The 21638-nt window shown below is 38.5% G+C and overlaps 1 protein-coding gene across 1 annotated transcript in view; it reads right to left on the reverse strand.

Moving 5' to 3' along the window:
- Positions 1–21638, reverse strand: part of THSD7A (thrombospondin type 1 domain containing 7A) — a 214093-nt gene that overhangs the window by 74408 nt on the left and 118047 nt on the right. The window contains exon 8 of the mRNA XM_082479202.1: positions 1173–1364. Within this exon, the coding sequence (XP_082335328.1) occupies positions 1173–1364 (192 nt within the window). The remainder of the gene's footprint in view (positions 1–1172; positions 1365–21638) is intronic.

Consider the following 21638-nt stretch of genomic DNA (forward strand, 5'->3'; position numbering starts at 1 on the left):
TAACCTGGCCTAGTGGAAGGTGTCCCTGTGCATGGCAGGGGGGTTGGAACTAGATGATCTTTAAGTTGGATTCTTACCAAATGATTCTATGATTCTCTGATACAATGAGTTCTGTCCCGTTCTTTCTCCGTTTCTCAGAATGGGCATTCTCTTTCACTACTTCCATACTTTTACAAGTTACACTTTTCAGCTAAATTTAATCTTAACTCTGAAGTAATAAAATGCTTAACAGCTTTAAAGAAGAATTAAAACATTCACATATCCTTTTATATTGAAGGTGTTTAACTTTACTGTCAGTAACACACACGAATAAACATTTTCCAAGAACTCTTTGGTGACTATGTCTCCTTGCTGCCAGTGTTGTACAAGGCATTTTACCAGTTGGACCCTGGCACACCTGACATAGCCATTTTAGAACCATGTTACATATAGAATACACTTGCTCTATTACCCCCCAAAATACTTAAGAACAAAACAAACCAAAACCATTTATAGGAAGCATGGAAAATCATCAAAGAATAGAAATTAATCTATATCTAAAACCTTTTTCTTTTTCTCCTTTATATTCCAGCTATGTCTTCTCTTTGCATTTGCTGCAGACACTGCACGGACCATTTGCATGGTTGGAAACCATTTATGAGTGAGGATTTGCAGGGTAAAACCAAAGTCTTACTATGAATAAAAATGTTAATGGGGTAACATTAGTTACCAATGTGAGCTAAGAAGGTACAAAAGCCATTTGTTAGCATTTGAACTCATCTTTTCAGCATTCAGCATTTCAGCCTTTCAAACTGGACCTAAATTATAGCTAGGGTAACTAACAATTCTCCATAAATATCTTTCATAGACCTCTGCATAGGTTAAATCGTTTGCCTTGTTTAATTTTAATAGAAAACAATAAACCCATATATTCTAAATCAAAACAGTAACATTATGCAGAATAATAAAAAAAAGCAACATCAACTGAAATAAGCAAATTAAATCGCCTTTTTAAAACAGCTTTACGTACCATGAGTAAATGTAGGACAAGCATTTGAATATTTTTTCTGTCTTTAAAAAACCACAACTGCATCTAATAATTTGCTTCTGTTGATCAAGAAATTACGTTGACATTGCAAAGACAGTTGAGAATTCACCATCAAACGAGGGTCTGCAAGAGTATGCGACCTTACCTTCACCTGCATACGCCAGAATGGAGCGGGCACGCATCTGCTTCCCTTCTGTGGTTTTGCCGGAGCAGGTGTGTGAGCAGGAGGACCATGCGGACCACGTGCTGAGCACACAGTCCTTTGGGCATGGAGCTTCGCAGACAACCGGGATTGGGTAGATAGCATCTCTACACAGCTGTCTGTCAACCTCTTCTCCTGGGAAAGAAAAGGCCAGTAGCAGTCTATCATTTGTTAAATTAACTTAAAAAGAGCAATCTAGTCCAGATGGGCACACAAATAAATTAGATTCTGTTCTACTATATAAACAAGGTAAATAGATTTTTTATTAAAATGACTTGTCTCCTCTGCCTTGATTCTAGAAGAACATGCTTAAACCCAGTTTAATTTGATATTCTGCTGAAGTGAATGCCAGCCTGGGTGGTCTTTAGGCTTTCATTTTGTTAATACACATTTGATTCCACAGAAAATCCTAATGTGAATAACAGAATGTATAATACACCTACAGAAAACTGTACACATGGAAATGCACGTACATTAATCACCTAGTCTTCTTCCATGTTTATGGGAGAAGGGGGAAAGTATTCTAACTTCCAGCTCAGCCAGTTTTACAACCTACAATTCATCCTTTGAATTGCAGCTATGCGTCAAAACATGAAGAGTGTTGCAGTCAGCTGCAGGGTGTCTTGTTTGGTTAGAAAGATCTTCATTTGTTAGCCCAACCAGTAACACATCACTCTTTGTGTCAGGGAAATATAAAAAGATCTATGCACTTGCATTCTGTCACATCAATGTACACATTTCATTATAATAAAAAAAATCCAGGCCGGTATAAATAGTTTAATGAAATACTGCTAGTGTTAAAGTAGCAGGGCTGCTTTTGTTTTCAGTAAACAAAACAGTAAACAGTGCCTGAGATTTGTCTGAACAGCACCCTAATCACAAAGTGGTTAGATTTGTAAGGTGACATATGATTTCCCGATCAAATCAGCTAATATCCATTAAGTGAGGAACGAACGAGGAACGAACAAATGATCACATATTCAGGGGTCAATAAGTCTCACTGACAGTGACAAAAGCCTTAGGATAAACCTTCACTTTGGAGCAGATGATGGAAAAGAACAAAGGAGGGAGACGTTTGGAGTTACAGCCTTGTTATCATACAAACCAATTACAGAAAGTGCCTGCAACAAAAAAGCACCAGGAAGTGAGCAGTAGCCCAATATGTAATTCCAGTAACAAAAAACTGTGAAATAGTCGCATCTAAGAGCACTTCCGAGGCTACGTTAATCACATACAATCAAGGCATGGAAAGAGTCAGTCTCATTCATAAACATGAAATTAATTTTTTTTTAAGTTTTCTGAAAAGCGTAACATTTTAAAAGCATCTGAATGACTTTTGTGTTATATGATCCTTGCCGTACCTTCGTAAAACCTTCTGTTGAATTATGATTCATCCACTGAGATGTTATTGAAGCATAGGGGACCTCGATAGGACTGAACGGGAGTGACTAGAGCGTTGCACTTGCTATGACCCATCACATCAACGCTTTTGTTTGAATAGCTAATGTCAACGAAGTAGTGTCTCATCAAGATTTGCAATGAAAATGTCTTCGATACAACAACATTTGTTAGAAATAATCATTAAGTACTCTATAATTTAATGATAAAGACGTCAGCCAGTGTTAATAACCACCACCTGGATTCTGAAAAGCTAATTTAGTGAGCACTGTGAATGCTGTAAATGAAGCCAAAGATTTATAAACACTGCTTTACCCAAGCCTCAATTTAGGCTTTTATTGCTTAATAGAATAATAATAAAATGAATCAAACACTAATCCAACCAGAAACTGCATTTTTGTCATTCAAGGTTTACAGAGTCTTAAAACCTCTCAAATAAGAATCTCTGACACACTGAGTTCCTGAAAATAGGACGTTCTTCAGTACTAGTGACAAATCACAAGTCCCAGAATTATTAATGACCAAATTCTTTACAAAAGGAGGAAAAGATGAGGGCCATCCATAAAATATTATATCCCTTTAACCAGTATCAAATATTTTATTCATACAGAATCTTAGGCACAACAGAACTGCGAACATCAATCTTCCTTGGCTCTGCAAACCCAGGGAAGCCCTGCAGCTCATGCTTTTAAAATAACCTAAAGTAGTCATAACATCTGAATTATAAAGACCTTTGAGATCAAGTCAGTCTCAATATCTGTATTTTCCCATATTAAAAATACAAATTTTAGCCCTGCCAAAGGCTTCATAGATCTCCCACATCAAGTTCTGCTTCCCTCACTGGACTCAATCTTTGCATCAATTGCTCCTTCTCTGGTGCCACAGGTCATCACATCCTGACACCAATGCAGGAGGGATTCCTGCCTGCTTCTTCAGAACAGCATGTGTTTGGGTTGAAGGACAAGACCAAGGAGCAGACTGCAAACTTCTTTTCCAAAGAATAGGAAAAAAAAGCTAGAAAAGGGGTGAACCTTACTCTCAAATGGTTCTGTCAACAGGTAAACTGCTGGGATACTTTCACACTTTGCAAGAAGTGCTATTATTACAATAAAGTATGGCATAGTGTAAACATACAATACTATATCAGGTTATTTATCACCTGCCAACTAAGGTGGTGTTAACCTGAAACTCAACCTAAATTTGAGGTCAGAATGAGAAATTGTGTTAAATTAGTTTCTGTCTGAGTTTATATTTCAGACCAAAAAAGCGCCTTCACTCTCTCCCAAAATCAAAGCCCTCTTTTATCCTTTGCTTTTACAGAGAAAATATTCTCAAAATATGTATCTTCCATTCAGGCATTTAGGTTTTATCAACTGTCCAATTCTTATCTGATGAATTCAATAGTATAGATATGTGGTTGGAAGGAATGTTTTATAATGGGTACTTCTTATGTTTGGACAGATACTTTATTTAGACTAAATTCTTTCTGACATTTCACTAATGATTTTATGAACAACTTGACCTTTTTTGTCTTCCTTTTTAAAGTGCGTAGTGTAGTCAACTACCAGGAACCACAACCATATGCTGGGAACAATGCCAATGTAAAGACTAAAGCTACTTAGAAAAAGTCCCATTTGATAAAGTTTGGCATGTGTAGTCTAATATTTTATTTGAATTTTATAAATACACATTTATCTTGCACAAGAGTCGAAGACAGTACTCCAAAACCACGAGTCAAAGGTCCCTGCCCTGAATTATTTATACTCTAAGCAAGAGAATGATAAAAAGTAAAAACCAGAAGGATTAAAACAGAATATGAAACTTCCATCAGGAAAACTCTTCATCATTTATCATTTGATTTGCCACTGTTTCACCATTTATCAGTTGATTATCACTGTTCAACATCTTTGTTGGTGACATGGACAGTGGGGTTGAGTGCACCCTCAGCAAGTTTGCTGATGATACCAAGCTGTTTGGCGAGGTACACACGCTGGAAGGGAGGGATGCCATCCAGAGGGACCTGGACAGGCTGGAGAGGTGGGCCCAAGCCAACCTCATGCAGTTCAACAAGGCCAAGTGTAAGGTCCTACATCTGGGTCAGGGCAATTCCAAGCACAAATACAGGCTCGGCGGGGAATGGCTGGAGAGCAGCCCTGAGGAGAAGGACCTGGGGGTGCTGATTGACGAGAAGCTCAACATGAGCCAGCAATGTGCGATCGCAGCCCAGAGGGCCTACTGTATCCTGGGCCGCATCAGAACTGTGGCCAGCAGGTCAAGGGAGGAGATTCTGCCCCTCTACTCTGCTCTCGTGAGACCCCACCTGGAGTACTGCATCCAGCTCTGGAGTCCCCAACATAAGAAGGACGTGGACCTGTTGGAGTGCATCCAGAGGAGGGTCACAAGGACGATCCAAGGGCTGGAGCACCTCTCCTATGAGGAGAGGCTGAAAGAGTTGGGATTGTTCAGCCTGGAGAAGAGAAGGCTCCGGGGAGATCTTATCGCAGCTTTCCAGTACCTAAAGGGGGCCTACAGGAGAGCTGGGGAAGGACTTTTCACTAGGACATGTAGTGATAGGATGAGGGGGAATGGCTTTAAACTGGAAGAGGGCAGGTTTAGATTAAACATTAGGAAGAAGTTTTTCACTTTGAGGGTGGTAAGGCACTGGAACAGGTTCTCTAGAGAAGTTATGGATGCCCCATCCCTGGAGGTGTTCAAGGTCAGGCTGGATGTGGCTTTGGGCAACCTGGTCTAGTGGGAGGTGTCCCTGCCTATGGCAGGGGGGTTGAAACGCGATGAACTTCAAGGTCCCTTCCAACCTAAACCATTCTATGATTCTATTTGTTCATTAAAATCTGGAATCTAGCAATAATCCATATTCAGAAACAGTGTCTATGTAGTTGAATAGTTCTCTCTTATGCAACAGATACACGTTTTGAGATAAAATATCCAAATTGCATTAAAGGGAGTGACTGCAAGTAGAAATCACACAATCACAGAATGTTAGGGGTTGGAAGGGACCTCTGGTGATCATCTAGTTCAACCCTCACTGCCAAAGCAGGTTCACCTAGAGAAGGTTGGACAGGAACGCATCCAGACAGGTTTTAAATATCTCCAGAGAAGGAGACTCCACAACCTCTCTGGGCAGCCTGTTCCAGTGCTCTGTCACCCTTTCAAAGAAGAGAATTTTTTTCCTCATCGTCAGATGGAACTACCTGTGTTCCAGTTTGTGCCCATCACCCCTTATCCTGTTGCTGAGCACCACTGAAGAGTCTGGCCCCATCCTCTTGATACCTGCCCTTTAGATATTTATAAGCATTGATGAGATGCCCTCTCAGCCTTTTCCAGGCTAAACAGACCCAGGTCTCTCAGCCTTTCCTCATAAGAGAGGTGCTCCATTCTCCTGATCATCTCCGTAGCCCTCTGCTGGACTCTCTGCATTAGTTCCTTGTCTTTCTTGAACTGGGGAGCACAGAACTGGACACAGTACTTCAGATGTGACCTCACCAGGGCACAGTAGAGGTGGAGGATGGCCTTCCTCAGACTGCTGGCCACAATCTTTTTAATGCGCCCCAGGAGACCATTGGCCACCAGGGCACATTGCTGCCTCATGGTCAACTTAACGTCCACCAGGACTCTCTGGTCCCTCTCTGCAGAGCTGCTTTCTGACAGGTCAGCCCCTAACCTGTACTGGTGCATGGAGTTATTTCTCCCTAGGTACAGGACACTACACTTGCCCTTGTTGAACTTCATTAGGTTCTTCTCTGCCCAACACTCTAGCCTGTCCAAGCCTTACTGTATGGTGGCACAGCTTTCTGGTGTGTCAGTCACTCCTCCCAGTTTGGTGTCATCAGCAAAGTTGCTGCGGGTACACTCTGTCCCCTGATCCAGGTTACTGATATGTTGAACAAGACTGGACCCAGTACTGACTCCCGAGGAACACTGCTAGTTACATGTCTCCAACTAGACTCTGTGCCACTGATTACAACCCTCTGAGCTCTGCTCTTCAGCCTGATCTCAATCCACCTCACTGTCCACTCATCTAACCCACACTTCCTAAGCTTACCTATGAGGATGTTATGGGAGACAGTGTCAAAAACCTTGCTGAAGTCAGGGTAGACAACATCCACAGCTATCCCCTCATCTACCCAGCCAGTCATGCCATCATAGAAGGCTGTCAGATTGGTAAAGCATGATTTCCCCTTGGTGAAGCCATGTTGACCACATGACAGGACACAAAAGAGGTTTTCTTTTTCAAGGACTTAAAATGTCAAAAACTCTTTAAACTTTTGCTGGCATTTTTACAGCCTTGTATCATCAGTAATAACCTCCAAGGAGACAGCCTTTCAAATCCACAGCTCTTCCTTGAACTGTTATGCAGGATCCAGCTAGACAATCAGCAAAGGGAGTCACTACGTTGAAACCTCCTTGTGGTCACCTTCTTGGTGTGAAAAACTTCTGTGTGCACACACCAGAGTCACTAGTGAACTACTGAACCATTTAATGACTTTAAAACAAATAAACAAACAAAAATACCCACCCCCCCCCTTACTGAACAGGCAAATTTTTACAGATTAGAGTGGCAGCTTGCAAACAGCATGCAGAAGGAACTGGCTAGCTGTTCATAAGTAGAGTGTAATCATATCACCATTTTTGTTTTATTACATTCACAAAGCAGATATGGTGTCTATGAAAATTTGGTCTACGTGCTAAAGGTTGGGATAAACTGCAGAAGGCCTATGTTCTGTGTTTAATGTAGCTGAATCATGTCACTCCTTTGTGTTTTTGTTTACTCATCTGTAAAATGTGTCTGATACTTAAGTTTCTTGTAAAATGCTTTAATAGCTTTCCAATGCGAAGCGCTCTCAGAGCAGGTATCACTAGAGAGACACGGCAAGGAAACCCTCTTGCTTATTGTGCATCTTTTAACATGATGCATGCTTCAGTGCACAGTAAAAAATTGCTGTCAAATTTTGACCTGTAGTAAATGGAAAGGCAAATGCTTAACTGAGGGCAATTTTTTTTTAAAGCCTTAAAATGAACAGTAAAATCACCGCAAGATTCAATGAGGCATAGAGAACAACTTAAAAAAAAAATCAACATAAAATAAAAATGCTGCTGGGGTCCTATGAAATAAGGCAATGAACTTGGTCTCTATCCTGTACCTGGAAACCAGCTATAGAGTCTGAAAGGCTGAACTATAACCTGTTATAAACTAAGTAAAAAATTGACAATAAAATCACATTAAGTGGGATGAAATCAAGAGAGTGCTTTGAAGATTAATATTGACCAGGACAGGAATATCACAGAGTGGTAAAGCAAATCATGCAGTTATATTTTAAAGTTCATAAAAGAAGTAATGACAGCAACTAAGCCTAAATGCTAAAACTGCAGACTTCAGACTCTGTACTGCTTAGTTGAATGTGTTCCAGTTTACCAGTATATCTGTAATACTAAGAAAAAAAAAAGGCTGAGTTAAGCCAGTATCTTATTTTTGTGGCTCCTGGTAGCCACATGTGATAGTCCACTTGTAAGTACAGCAGACCACAGGAAACTACGGAGTATCATTCAAGTGTTTTTTAAGCCTGCACATTTAAAATGAGGATATAAAAATACAAAAGGATGTAAAAGACTGACGGTTCAAAGCACTGCATGATCTGGATGTACCCATTATACATACTAAGGTATGTGTTGTATGTATGTGACTATATGAGTCACAGGCCCTGCTTGCTGGGCTGATGCCTCTCTTACCATCTTTCTCGTCTTGACAGCGAAGCAGAAAAGGAGGCACACAATCTGTTGGAAAACTACTGGGCACAAGAAATACTTGGTAAGACACCCCAGAGCCCACTTTTTAAAGTGCTCTGTGTTCGTGGGAGAAGAAGGCCTCGTCCTTATTCAATTACCTTCAATAATGTCTCTAAGCATAGAGGCTGCAGGAAAAAACAGCAGTAAGTTCACACGATGTTAAAATCTGTGAGCTGTGCTGGTTGCCATTTACTGTTTCCTTCCTTCCCTGTGTGGAAAAATAATCACCAGGAAAGTATTGCACTGCCTCCTGTATGGGTTATAAAGGCCGAAATGGCCAATGGGACTGTTCTGTATCTTGCATTCCCATGCAGTTTCCCACCTGCATTCCTCCCACATGAGGACCTCTACTTGCCCTTACGCTGACTCCCTTGTCAGCCTTCGAGTGTGTTGAATGACCTCCTCAGAGTGGCTGAGGAGCCAACGCTGCTGCGTGGATTCTGCCCATCAAGAGCAAAATAGGCCTATCTGTATTCAAAACTCAGCAAAACCAGGTCTGCGGTATGTGCTTAGTCCTGTTTTTCATACGGAAGTAACTTTAACCACTCTCCGTACCCAAAGTTAGTAAAGCATATGCTTCTCCACCCCGAAGTCTGTGCATGCTACTATTTCACAATTGTTGTGTTATCCCTGTAGATATACAAAGATAGCTTGACTAGATTAAATTAAATTAAAACTAATACATACATTTTTCAGATGCTAGGACACCTTCTATCTGCTTATAAGCAGATAGTAATCAATCACCAGGATAAACTAACATTATCATTTTCACTTCTAATACTATTGCATTTCTTTCATATCACTAAGCAATTACCAGTCAGTCCCCAAAGTTCACCACAAAAGGAAAATTCCTGCCTGCCCAGCAAGAACTGTCAGAGCAAATTAACTTTTCCTTCCAAGCCACGGTGCTGCAGCAGTAATGTGGATTTTTCTTTTTATAATGATGAGAAGAGGTAGAGAAGTACATTGTGAACTATGCATAGCAAAAAGTGGAGACCCATAATATTTTCATTCAACTTCTGCCCTTCTGCGTCATCAGGCACTTGCGATCTGTCTTCCTCAAACCTCCTTACCTTGCTTCAACTTTATCAGAACTCATGATTGAAAATTCAGTCTCACACTGTGACTGAATTTGGGAGTTTTTTGGCAATTCTTTTTGGTTTGTTATTTGGTTGTGCATTGTTTTTCTTTTCTTATACAAGAGGAACTCTCTGAGGAAAGCTGTCTTTCTCATAGCACGTCTCTAATTAAAATGCATACACAACTGCAAAAGGCTGACCCAGATTTTTCAGTAGGGGGAATTTAGAAGTTAATCTCTGAAAACCTAATCAAATAAACCACAGAAATAGGAAACAATAATATTTACATGCAATTCATCATTTACCATCTTGTTTAGCCCAACAACCTTAAGAGTATTTAGAATAATAAAAAACAGCACATACAAAGTATCTGATTGGCAGACCAATTTTTGCTCTTGAATCAGTTCAATACTTGTATATAACACATACTTTGATAGACATTAGGAAACTTTAAATGTTTTATTAATCTCAGCAGCCTTCATAACATCTTGACAGTGTTTATTCATAACTGCTCTGAAGATAAAGGCTGTCAGCGTAGGCTTTAATGTTAGGAAAATGGCAGTGTCCTTGAAAACAGTAGCAACGCTATGTTACCTTGTATGTAATTATTTTCTGTTCTAGTTCCTGAATGACCAGCCGTCAAAAAAATCTCTCTGCATGAGGTAGGTTGATAAATTTTCAACATTTTGAATAATTTTTAACCTCTCTAATTATTGAACGTAAAGTAACATTAACCTACAATTTATATTCTCAATATATTCTACTTCAGTGGCTCCAAAGCTTTTCAACAAACACCATGTGAAAAGATGGTGCATTTTTCCCTTGTATTATTTTTATCAAGTGAAGTTTTTGCGTTCATTTCTATTGCTTAGGTGCCTAGCTGGTAGCTCCAAGTGTTAAATCAGTTGCTAATTCCCTAATCACATGCCTTTTTCTCAATTGCTTTTGCTAAGTAGCATCTGCATTTAATTAAGTACATCTTAATTAGTTGATGGTTAATATTCGTGAAGTCATTTTCTTCTAAGAAGCCTAAATAGAAATTGCACTGATTTCAATGAAGACAAATACACTAGTTTCTCACATCTGTTCATTATGCAAAAATGAAAGAAAGATGGTCTAATAGTTTAATGACACGAAAACACTGTAGGACTGTAAACTGTTTGATTTGGAGATTTGTGTGTGAAAATTTACTGTGGTTTTGGTTTCAATGTAGACTTTCAAGTGGTATCATACAGCCTATTCCTTAATAAAAGAAAAATGATAAACATGATACCTTGGCCACTTACCTCCCCAAAAAAATCATGATTCTCATAAACACGGATCTTTTTTTTTTTTTAAATGAGAAACTTGCTAGCACAAGCACATATACCTTCATCTTATTTACACTTTTACCATGACTGCGCACAAAAAACAGTGACATATAGAAAAGCCCACTGATTATTCCCCTTTCGCCATACAAATACTGGAAGACATGAATACCTTTTAAAATATAATCCTAAATTTTAAAATGTGATTTTGGCTTTTTTTTTTTTTTTCAAGCAAAAATTTGAAAAGTGACTGATGATGGCAGGAACAAATACTACACAAAAGGAAAATAGTTGGAGCTTAGAAACCCACCATATGCAGTGTTTGTCAAATCAAAGATAATAGTATGTCAAGATACTTAAGCAAAAATCATGATCTTTTTTAAGATTTTTTATTCCTTTAGGAGATGAAGTGCCACATTTTACAAGCAATAACTTCTTCTTGATGACTATGTGCAATTTTCCTCATGTGTTCACCTTATGGGAAAAGAAATTTTGATGAGTGGGAAGACAGTGGCTTCAAGAACTCCCACATTCACGCAGAAATCTAATTCCAACCACAGATCTTCTGCCCCTTCTCTGTAACCAAACCAGCAAATGCAACTACTACACCTCAGCTACAGCTTAAAGAGTAGCATGTGTTTGCTAACCTTCCCCACAACACAGCATATTAGCAGCTATGTAGAAAGAGCGTGGAAGCAAGTAACCCCCTGCAAGTGCTTTACAGGTAAGCTAAAAGATGGGAAAGGCATTTTCCTACAGAGGTAAGACAGTTCTGGGTTCAAAACTTCTTCCCTGTTCTTAAGCTCATCCAAAGTTTCATTCATGCAAATTTCAGGAAAAGTGAGTCACTGCTAAGAAATCCAGTTCAGTATTCCTTAATGCATTAGGTAAAGGTATCAAACCCAAAGTAACACTCCTTACTTCGCTATAATGACAGCAATAAAGGAACAACTCTGAAAGAAAAATGAAGAACATATTTTAAAGACGTATATTTACTTCTAAAACCGCTTCCGATGGGAAACATCTTTGGATGTTCTTTGGACGTAACTGGTTAAAAATAATGAACTCACACCTTCAGATATGATATTAATGCATCCAGTAATCTCATTTTCATGTCTGGTAATAGAAGAACATATGTACCTCTATTTATATTAGAGTCATCTATCAGGATTACAGTCATGTAGATACAATCTAAATTTGACAGAGGAAAATAAAAACAGGGAAAGGAATAGTATTTCTTCATCTAAATAATATTTTTTCAATGTAAAATGCAGTGTAATCTGTCACGTATGTGGAAAGGCCAAATGAAACAACAGTATGAAAAAATAATATTCCATAACTATGTTAACTCAGAAATATACAGTAGCCTGAGGTATTTGGCTGGGGAAAAAAAAAACCAGACATTGTTTTTCCATTAAAGTGCAAACTTCTTTTTTGTGCTTGAATTCTTTACTCTGCGAGAAAGAGAAAAGTGGAAGAAACTGTTCTGCTCTTTTTGTAATCTTAACAAGAAGAATATTTTGTGGTATCCACTTTCAAACTTTACCTCTTATTCCTTTATACCCTCTCATATTTTTCACTATTCTTTGCTAGATTTACTCAGGTTGAAAAATTAAATTACATACATTTCACCCAGAAAATATGCAAAAAAGTTTTCCAATTCTGCCTGTATGTATTTACATATTTTGTAAGTGGCAGCCACAGTATAAATTCCCCCAAGCATACAACAATCACCTGGCTACATGAGAAGCTCCCAACTAAAAAAAAAAAAATTATATACATGAGGTCAGTTCCTTCACTATACACACAGAGGCACCCAGAGGGCTTCTTACAGCACCAGCTGTGGCTTAAAAAGTAACACAGTCTTTTTATCTCCAACAAAATACAGAATCACAGAATCACAGAATCACAGAATTTTCAGAGTTGGAAGGGACCTCTAGAGATCATCTAGTCCAACTCCCCTGCTAAAGCAGGATTGCCCAGAGCACATTACTCAGGACTGCATCCAGGCGGGTCTTGAAAACCTCCAGAGAAGGGGACCCCACAACCTCCCTGGGCAGCCTGTGCCAGTGCTCTGGCACCCTCACCGTAAAGAAGTTTTTCCGTGTATTTGAACGGAACTTCCTGTGTTCTAACTTGTGCCCATTGCCCCTCGTCCTGTCACTGGGAACCATTGAAAAGAGCCTGGCTCCATCCTCCTTCAACCCACCCTTTAGATACTTGTATGCCATAATAAGGTCTCCCCTCAGCCTTCTCTTCTCCAGGCTAAAGAGTCCCAGCTCTCTCAGCCTTTCCTCATAAGGGAGATGCTCCAAGCCCTTAATCATCTTAGTTGCCCTTCACTGGACTCGCTCCAGCAGTTCCCTGTCCCTCTTGAACTGGGGAGCCCAAAACTGGACACAGTATTCCAGTTGTGGCCTCACCAGTGCAGAGTAGAGGGGGAGAATGACCTCCCTTGACCTACTGGCCCCACTCTTCCCTATGCAGCCCAGGATTCCATTGGCCTTTTTGGCAACAAGGGCACATTGCTGGCTCATGGATAATTTACTGTCTACCACAACCCCCAGATCCTTCTTCTCCAAGCTAATTCCCAGCAGGTCCACCCCTAACCTATACTGGTGCCTAGCATTCTTCCTCCCCAAGTGCAGGACCTTGCAATACTTACTCAATACTGTAAGTTACTGAGTACTTATTTTGTCTTATGCATCACAGACTAACGGAAAATTCTTCTTGCAGATGATACCATCTTTGAATTTTCACGACTTCTGATGCCACTGAATATCCACCAGCATGAAAGAGGCTGTATCTGAACTATTAGTGATAATGTGAGTATCACTGAAAAAGACTGATCTAAATAGCAATACTGAAGAATTAATCCAAATTAATTAAAATGGGACTTTGAAGCAGATTAGTTAAACTGTATTAATATTTTGTATGGCTCTCCTTATTCAGAATGAAAGAGAAAATTCTTAAGAGAATAAGAAGATTCACATACAGGTTTAATACAGTTTCACTACTATTACTTTTGCAGTCAATTTGGATCCGCTTTCCTAAGTGCCTCCATGCAGAAAAGACAAATTAAACAAAAACTGAAACGTGATATGCCTTTAGCCAAAAATCTGTTATACTTTAACTTCATGCCATAGTAGACTTGTACCACAGGAATGGCAGTCCCGTGTTTCTAATAAGGAGCCCAGCAGAGTACCTAACCATAGGAGTAAGATTTCCCTACTGCTTGACAGGTAGTTGAAGCGTTTTCACAGTTCATTTGCTAATGTAGTCGTACCGAGAATGATAAGGAACAGACAATACCAGTGTATTGATCATAACCAAGCGCAGTTGCCTTCTAGTGTCAAATAAGCCAATCAAACATCATCTTGATATGAAAGAAAAAGTAAGTTTGATGACAGGCTATGGTTCCTATTGAGAATAAAATCAATATTAGTCATGAGACCAAGTAGGATCAATACGTCAGACCAATAGGCCAGTTCAAGCAAAATGGGGAAAGGAGGGGAAAAGTGCTGACAGAGCTATACGGAAACAAGAAGACACAGTGCGAATCTGGAAGGTGATATCACTTGAAAAGTCACAGTTTATTTCTAAGAACACTTGGCAAAAGCACCAGCTCACCTTAAAAAGATATTACTGATCCCAAGATCAACTGGACACTCTCATAAACTTTTCCCAATCAAGCCACGATTTATTCAGTGATAAAAAGATATAAAAGCATGACTTCAAAAATAAAACAAAAAAATTTCTCCATTTTTTGGATAAAGTGTCACAGAAACGCTATTCTGTTTAACAGTGAAAAAAGCTTCATTTGACAGAATTTAGAAATACTTCTAGTGTAATTTTGAACACTGGTAACAGTAGGATTTAAAAAGTATGGATTTGAAAATGCACCATGCATCTATTTTAGCATTGAACTATATCTTTTTGCTTATTTAGAAAATGAAGTTTTATTAATCACTGGGAATTATATTACTGCTTTCTCACTACCGGGTATTCTCACCAAATTTTTAACTCATCGGATATGGACAAGTAGAGTATTGTAAACCTTTAAAAAGGTTTCACAGGTATTTTATTGTAATTATTATTTTAGACACCTTCCCCTCCCCTCCAAAAAGCAAAAAATTAAGTGGAAAACAAGTCCAGGAAGGGTAATGGAATGTCAGCGATTTCAAACAAACGGTAATTCCAATGTGCTGATCTAAACTAGAATAACATTCAGGAATATGAGCTAGGAATAGAAGCATGAAAAGGAAATAATAGGCAAAACTACAAAAACAGTAGCATGAAAACAATGTGGCAGCTCCACTAACATCAGTAGATTGGCAGTGCTCGCCACAGTCAATTTTTTCAACAATTCCCTACACTGAGGTACTTATCGGCATATTTTAAACAGCTGCCTTAAATGGCCTGGTTTTCAAGAAACACTAAATATCCATAACTTTCTTGAACTTCAAGCTTCTCATTTTCTGCATAAATATGAGTTTTGGAGGATAACTTTATAAATTTAAGCTCAGAAGTTCACAAAGTTGCATCATAAATACTCCAGCACTGCAGTTTCATCACTAAGTATTTTGCCAGAATTTGGCCAACATTTTAATGTTATTCCTCTCTCTAATGCAAGAGCATAACCCACAGCTGAAGAGAATGACTAATGGCATACAGCTGACAGAATATTAAATGAATTTTTCAGTTTCTCAATTATCTAATATTTCACTACTATAAAGTGAATCTGCAGCAAGTTTACAACTATACATTCATAAATACCTGTGATACCTCTTGCCACACAAATATACGTGTAACTCAAAAGGGGTTTTAAGAGAATAAGAAAAAATATTTTTTATAGTAAAAGATGATTGCAAACATTTTCTTTGCATTATTCATCCAGCTGCAGCTAGTAAAGAGTTGTCACTCTATATGTAATCTGACAGCTGAATTCAATCACAGTTAAAACACAGGACCCAAGAGGTGTAAGAGAGATCACTGCTACTGTCATGTTTACACATTTCTGAGAAACAGTTTTATAATTAATTTCATGGATGCTTCTGTCCATGTCCTACTACTGGCAGATAAAATGCAGTCTTTGGAGAACATCTTTTTATCCATCTTGCAATGAATATCTTCTCAACATTACAAGTGGAAGGCACAGCATGCCTTTAGGGAGCTCAGACTGTGAATTAATCTTGTCTTTTGGAAACATTTTCATAACTGATTCCTCCCTAGAAGACTAAAACTAACCCATCCTTTTGACTTTTCTTTTTTCCCGGCCTCTCAGTATACGGATTCAGGAAAGCACCCAGAGGTACATACCACTAAATTTTATACACCTATTCTAAATTAAGGAAATACAATAACATTGTCACACAACAAAACCAAAAGTAGCAGGAACACATCTGTTAGTAGAGGGACATTATAACTTTTCTACTTTGTTAACAAGTTATACAAGCTAATGTCCTAAAGTCACAGAATTCTGAAAGACTTCACTGCTGATTTGCCAGAGAAATCAGCTGTACCCTCGAAATAAGGCTCCCTTCCCCTACTAGGAAGACATCACTGTTTTTCTAGAAGCCTCCCACAAGATTTAAGAAGATTCTAGCTAGCATTATTCTTCTCTTTCCTCTCTAAAAAAAAAAAAAGTAAAATATCCATTCTAAGATATTCAGAACAAGAGATTTGATGTAGCTTCTACTTAATAACTTTTCTCTGGAAAACACTAATGCAGCAATTTGCTATTTACAAAATAATATCACTACCAATAAAGGATGTCTCAAATCAGTAAAATTAAAACCAAACGTCTGATAATTCCTAGGGCAAGATTTACAGAGCTAATCCATAAATTGCCCCTAAAATTATGTGAGGAAACCAAACAGCAGTAAATGCCAGAATTAAAATTGCCTTTGTATAATGCAGTTTGATAAACTGCATAATCACATGCTTATTATTTTTCCACTGGGTCCCTTCCTCCTTCAGTTCGTAGATTGGAAACTCCTTAATGAGTAGCTATTTGGTATTTTTAGTTTTATTCTCTTTGTTCAAGGCATGAGCCTATGTTTTATTTACCACACATTAATTAAAAGTGTTATTAAAACAGAATTGGTAATTTTTCTAAGATCTTTCTGTCATGGTTATCAAACACCCACTAATACATTTATTTTCAGAACACTCAAGACATCAAAGGTCAGTATTATTTGTATTTTGCTGATGCTGAACAAAAGCAGAGCAAAATTAAACCTTGAAGAATGGGACAACTAAGGGTAGTTGTCTCAAAGACAAAGCATTCATTACTACAAAATGCCCAGTTAATCCCCAAAGGAGATATATCCATTTCACGAATAAGTAGCAGGTTCCGTGGGGGAAATGTTATGAAAGCACAATTAAATAATTAAAAACTTCCATCTGATACAGTCACATAAGGACCAAACAAACAACCTTAATTTCCTAATGTTTGAGGGCTTGGCTTTGCAACTTAAGATAATTATGACATAATATTTCTTTCAAATTTTCTAGTTTAAAACAGAAGCCAAATGAAAAATAGTACTTCTGCCCTTCTGACTCTGGACTCTTACTGCTCTGCCGGGTCATCTCATGGGATGAAATAAGGAGCAGACTATAATGCAATGCGTTTCAGCTCTAGAAGTGATGAATTTCCTTCTCTCTTCCCCTTCTCTGGCTTCTTATCCAGCCTTATTTTCTCCAGACACTAATCCCAGTCTGTCACCTCGCTGTCCCTTTCACCCAGCCCTGCCAAGTTCTCTCCAGCTGCTTCTCAAATCCTCCCTTGGACTGACCGTCACCACACGAAATCCCATCCCAAATTCGTTCCTAATCCCTGCCACATAGAGACGTTTTATAACTTCCTTTAAGTTCCTTACTTGCTCTCGGTAAACTGTCCTGGAGGAAACTGGGGTCAAATCCTACTTTTCCCCAGCTGTTAACCTCATTGCTTGGTCAGTACCAGTTTCTTCCTCTTGTCTGCCATCCCCCTTTTCACCAAATCCTGGGTACAAATCTATTCCTTTCCCTCTGCAACGGGTCTGTGACTCTATGTAGCTGAAACCCCGCCAAAAGCTACCTGCACCCCAAAATCTTGAACGGATCGCTGGGAACACCGGAGAGACTGGGATCTGCACTTGTTTGCTCTGATTTGGAGTAATCGTTGTGGCTGAGTATGCTTTACTCTCAGTTTGAAGTTTTCTTAAGTGTTCAGTGGAGACGGTGCTTGTGCAGTGCGCAGGAGTTACAAGAATCACAAAATGACACAGATCATCTTAAGGCTCTTTAAGTTGCCACTAGAACGGTCATCTTGTGAGATCAAATATTTCTTGGCAGATAAGAGTGGGTTTACATTAATCAGTACTCCACACAAATTATGATCTGAAAGAAAGGTCAGACAATGAGCTGCTTGAAGCTGGAAATACTGAGAAAAAAATCCTATTTATTCTGGCTCAACACGACTGGATAACGAAGATGTTTTAATTGTCACCATTCATCAACACTCTAGTTTCACAGCTTTGAAGTTTGATAACATTTATTAAGAAAATTTGTCATTAGCATGCAAGTTGTCAGAAAATATAACAAGTCCCGTGCAATCTTTTTCTCTCGGATGGAAATCTGAGAGGATACTGTCCTAGAATATTTTATCATAAAGATTAATGATTAGTACTGTGTAATATAATCTTCAAAGAAAGTGGTATTTAATTTATAAATACATAACATTATTATTATATAAAACATTATTAAATCTAACATTAAATGTAACATTCTGAGTATTTTTGTAAGAATATTTTAAGTATTTCTGAGTGTGTTCTAGGGAGTTAACATGACACACAAATCCAAACCCAAACAAGTTCAACATTGTGTCTGTGTCCTGATTTCAGCAGTTCATTTTCTTCCTAGCAGCCGCTGTGTTTTGGATTTAGTATGAGAATAACGTTGATAATAGATGTTCGTTGTTGCTAAGTAATGTTTATATTATTTCAAGGACTTTTTCAGCTTCCCATAGAAGCTGAGAGGAAGTATAAACAGGACAAGCCAACCAAGGGAATATTCCGTACCATAGATGTCATGCTCACTATATAAACGGGGGTTGGCTGAGGGGCGGGAATCTACGATCGCTGCTCAGGACAGGCCGGGTAATCAATCATCAACAGTAATTTGTGTTGCATCACTTTATTTTGTGTATTCTTTGACCATTATTATTATTATTTTTCTCTTCCATTACTGCCCTATTAAACTGTCTTTATCTCAACGCACGAGGGGCTTTTATCTCCTTTTCCTCCCTGTTCTCCCTACCCTGCTGGGGGGAAGGGCCGGGGGGAGCAGGGAGAGTGAATGGCTGCACAGTTCTAGTTGCCGGTTGGGGTTAAACCACGACAGTCTATAAATGCAGTTTTGTAATCCATCTGCAAGTCTATAAACACATTTTTTTCTCGTTTCATAACAGCATATTTGAAGGAACAAATGGAAAGATTGTAAAGCATTAAACTGACCATCCTAAAAAAAACCAAGTGAAGTCTAATCAGGGCTGAACAACTCCTTTTAGGCTGCTACGCAAATCAAGACTCATACATTAAAATTCCTCCTCCTAATTTACCCCCTGCTACTACAAGCAGTTCTTGCAATATCCTACTTTTCCATCTGGTTGTGCTATCCAAAACAAAAGCAGGTTCCTAAGAGCATGCATCATATGAAAGACGTAATTACACTCACTGTATTATATTTCCAAAATATTTTTGCTTCCCACTACAGCAACTTCTACTCCTGGATATCTGATAAATTTTAAGTACACGAGCACACCTTCTCTGAAAGGACGTTATAGTACATTTTAAAAGTAAACATGCCAAAATTCAGCAAACTCATCTGACTAGACAGCCAAATCATGATCTATCACACAAGAAAAAGATTTTGGTAATTAAGTTGGCCCACCCATTTTTAACTTGACTATATTCATTATGAACATTAATATCTCTGCAGGCAATGTCCATACCAAGTGCAACTCTGTCTTCAAACATATATGATAAATTGGAAACAAGGGTCTATTGCACTGTCATAAGTGATGACTGTTCATTGCACTGCACAGATGAAATTCTGGTTTTGCTTAACTTATCCCTTTAATTGAAATCATCGCATCACATTCCAGACCAACTATAAAAGACATTAAAAAAGTAAATGGTGCATTTAAGTCATCCCATATAATGAAATTACTTTCTATACAAACACTAAAAGCATCCATTCTTATATAGAATTTAATGGGGATATGTCCGCTTTCCCAGTGTCAAGATGAGAGAAAAGAAGGAATTGGTATGACATATTAAAATGTGACTTTTATTGATAGAAGAATTATCAATCTTCAAGCTTCCTGAGAACTGAAATGGGATAGTTTAAGCAGTACTGTCCACTAATTTTTCCTTGTATTCCTTTATACTAAATAAAGAAAATCTTGTTAAAAAGAAATGCCTTAAAAATCCTCTTCTCTGAAATATAATGGCCTGAGAGTATCAATTGTAAGGTCCTTTAAACTGACTGTATTTTACCTTAGTGACAAATTCTTACATATAACAAACATCCAAGAAACATATTCAATGGTTTTTATGTAATCAGACAAATCAAAGGAAAGAGTGGATGGGGTTATAAATTTCATATCGTAGGTGTTTACAGTAAAGAACAAAGGATACATCTTACATTTGATTTAAGTGCCTCAGATGGTCAGCCAAAAAGCTGTCAGGCAGAAAAGAACAGTCCCAATCAATTCTGTAATGACATTAGCTAGGAAATTAATATTGGGAAATGATGACTAATGCCCATACAACCAAGTTCCTGTAAGTATAAAGCAGCATGCGCTGAAAAAAATTGTCATTAGCAACTGTATTTTTCTCCTAATTGAGTCCTGAGCCTTGGCCAGATTTTGATCTGGGTTCTCTTGCAGGATTAACTCAATAATTCAATGTAATTTGAATTCAAATCTGGCTCTTCAATCTTTTCAAAGAACTAAGTCATAATGTGACACAAATTAGGTATTTTCTTTTTAAATAATCATCAAAATCAAACTAGTCTGACAGCTTTTTCATTCAATGCATATAGCCACATAATAGAAAGGGCAAAAGAAGTAGAGACTGTGTACTTGGGTATACCTATAAAGCTCCCATTGATTATCTTACTGTTTGCCATTATGAAAATGAATGAAGACCAGCAGCTACAATATTATAAGCCCAAATATTATAAGCAAAAATGGTTGCACCAGCCAATCTTCAGTTTCTCTCCTGAAGTTTATTCTACATATTTATTTAGATGTCTATTGTAAGAAGAGATACGGCCACAAGCTAAAAATTAAGAAATGCAATATAGATGCTGATCAGGAAGTTACAGAAGAAAATTAAAACTACATGAAGGAATCTTATAAGCTTTTCCGCAGTAAAATTCAGTAAAAGGAATACAACAAGTATTTGTACTTGTTGTAAAAGGAATACAAGATGACCAGATGGCTGGAGCTCCTCTCTTATGAGGAGAGGCTGAGAGAGTTGGGGTTGTTCAGCCTGGAGAAGAGAAGGCTTCAGGGAGACCTTACAGCAGCCTTCCAGTACTTAAAGGGGGCCTGCAGGAAAGATGAGGAGGGACTCTTTATCAGGGAGTGTAGCGACAGGACAAGGGGTAATGGTTTTAAAATTAAGGAGGGTAGATTTAGATGAGATACGAGGAAGAATTTCTTTACTCTGAAGGTGGTGAGATACTGGCACAGGTTGCCCAGAGAAGCTGTGGATGCCCCATCCCTGGAAGTGTTCAAGGCCAGGCTGGATGGGGCTTTGAGCAACCTG

This window comes from Vanellus vanellus (assembly GCF_965231255.1).
Source record: "Vanellus vanellus genome assembly, chromosome: 2".
NCBI lineage: Eukaryota > Metazoa > Chordata > Aves > Charadriiformes > Charadriidae > Vanellus > Vanellus vanellus.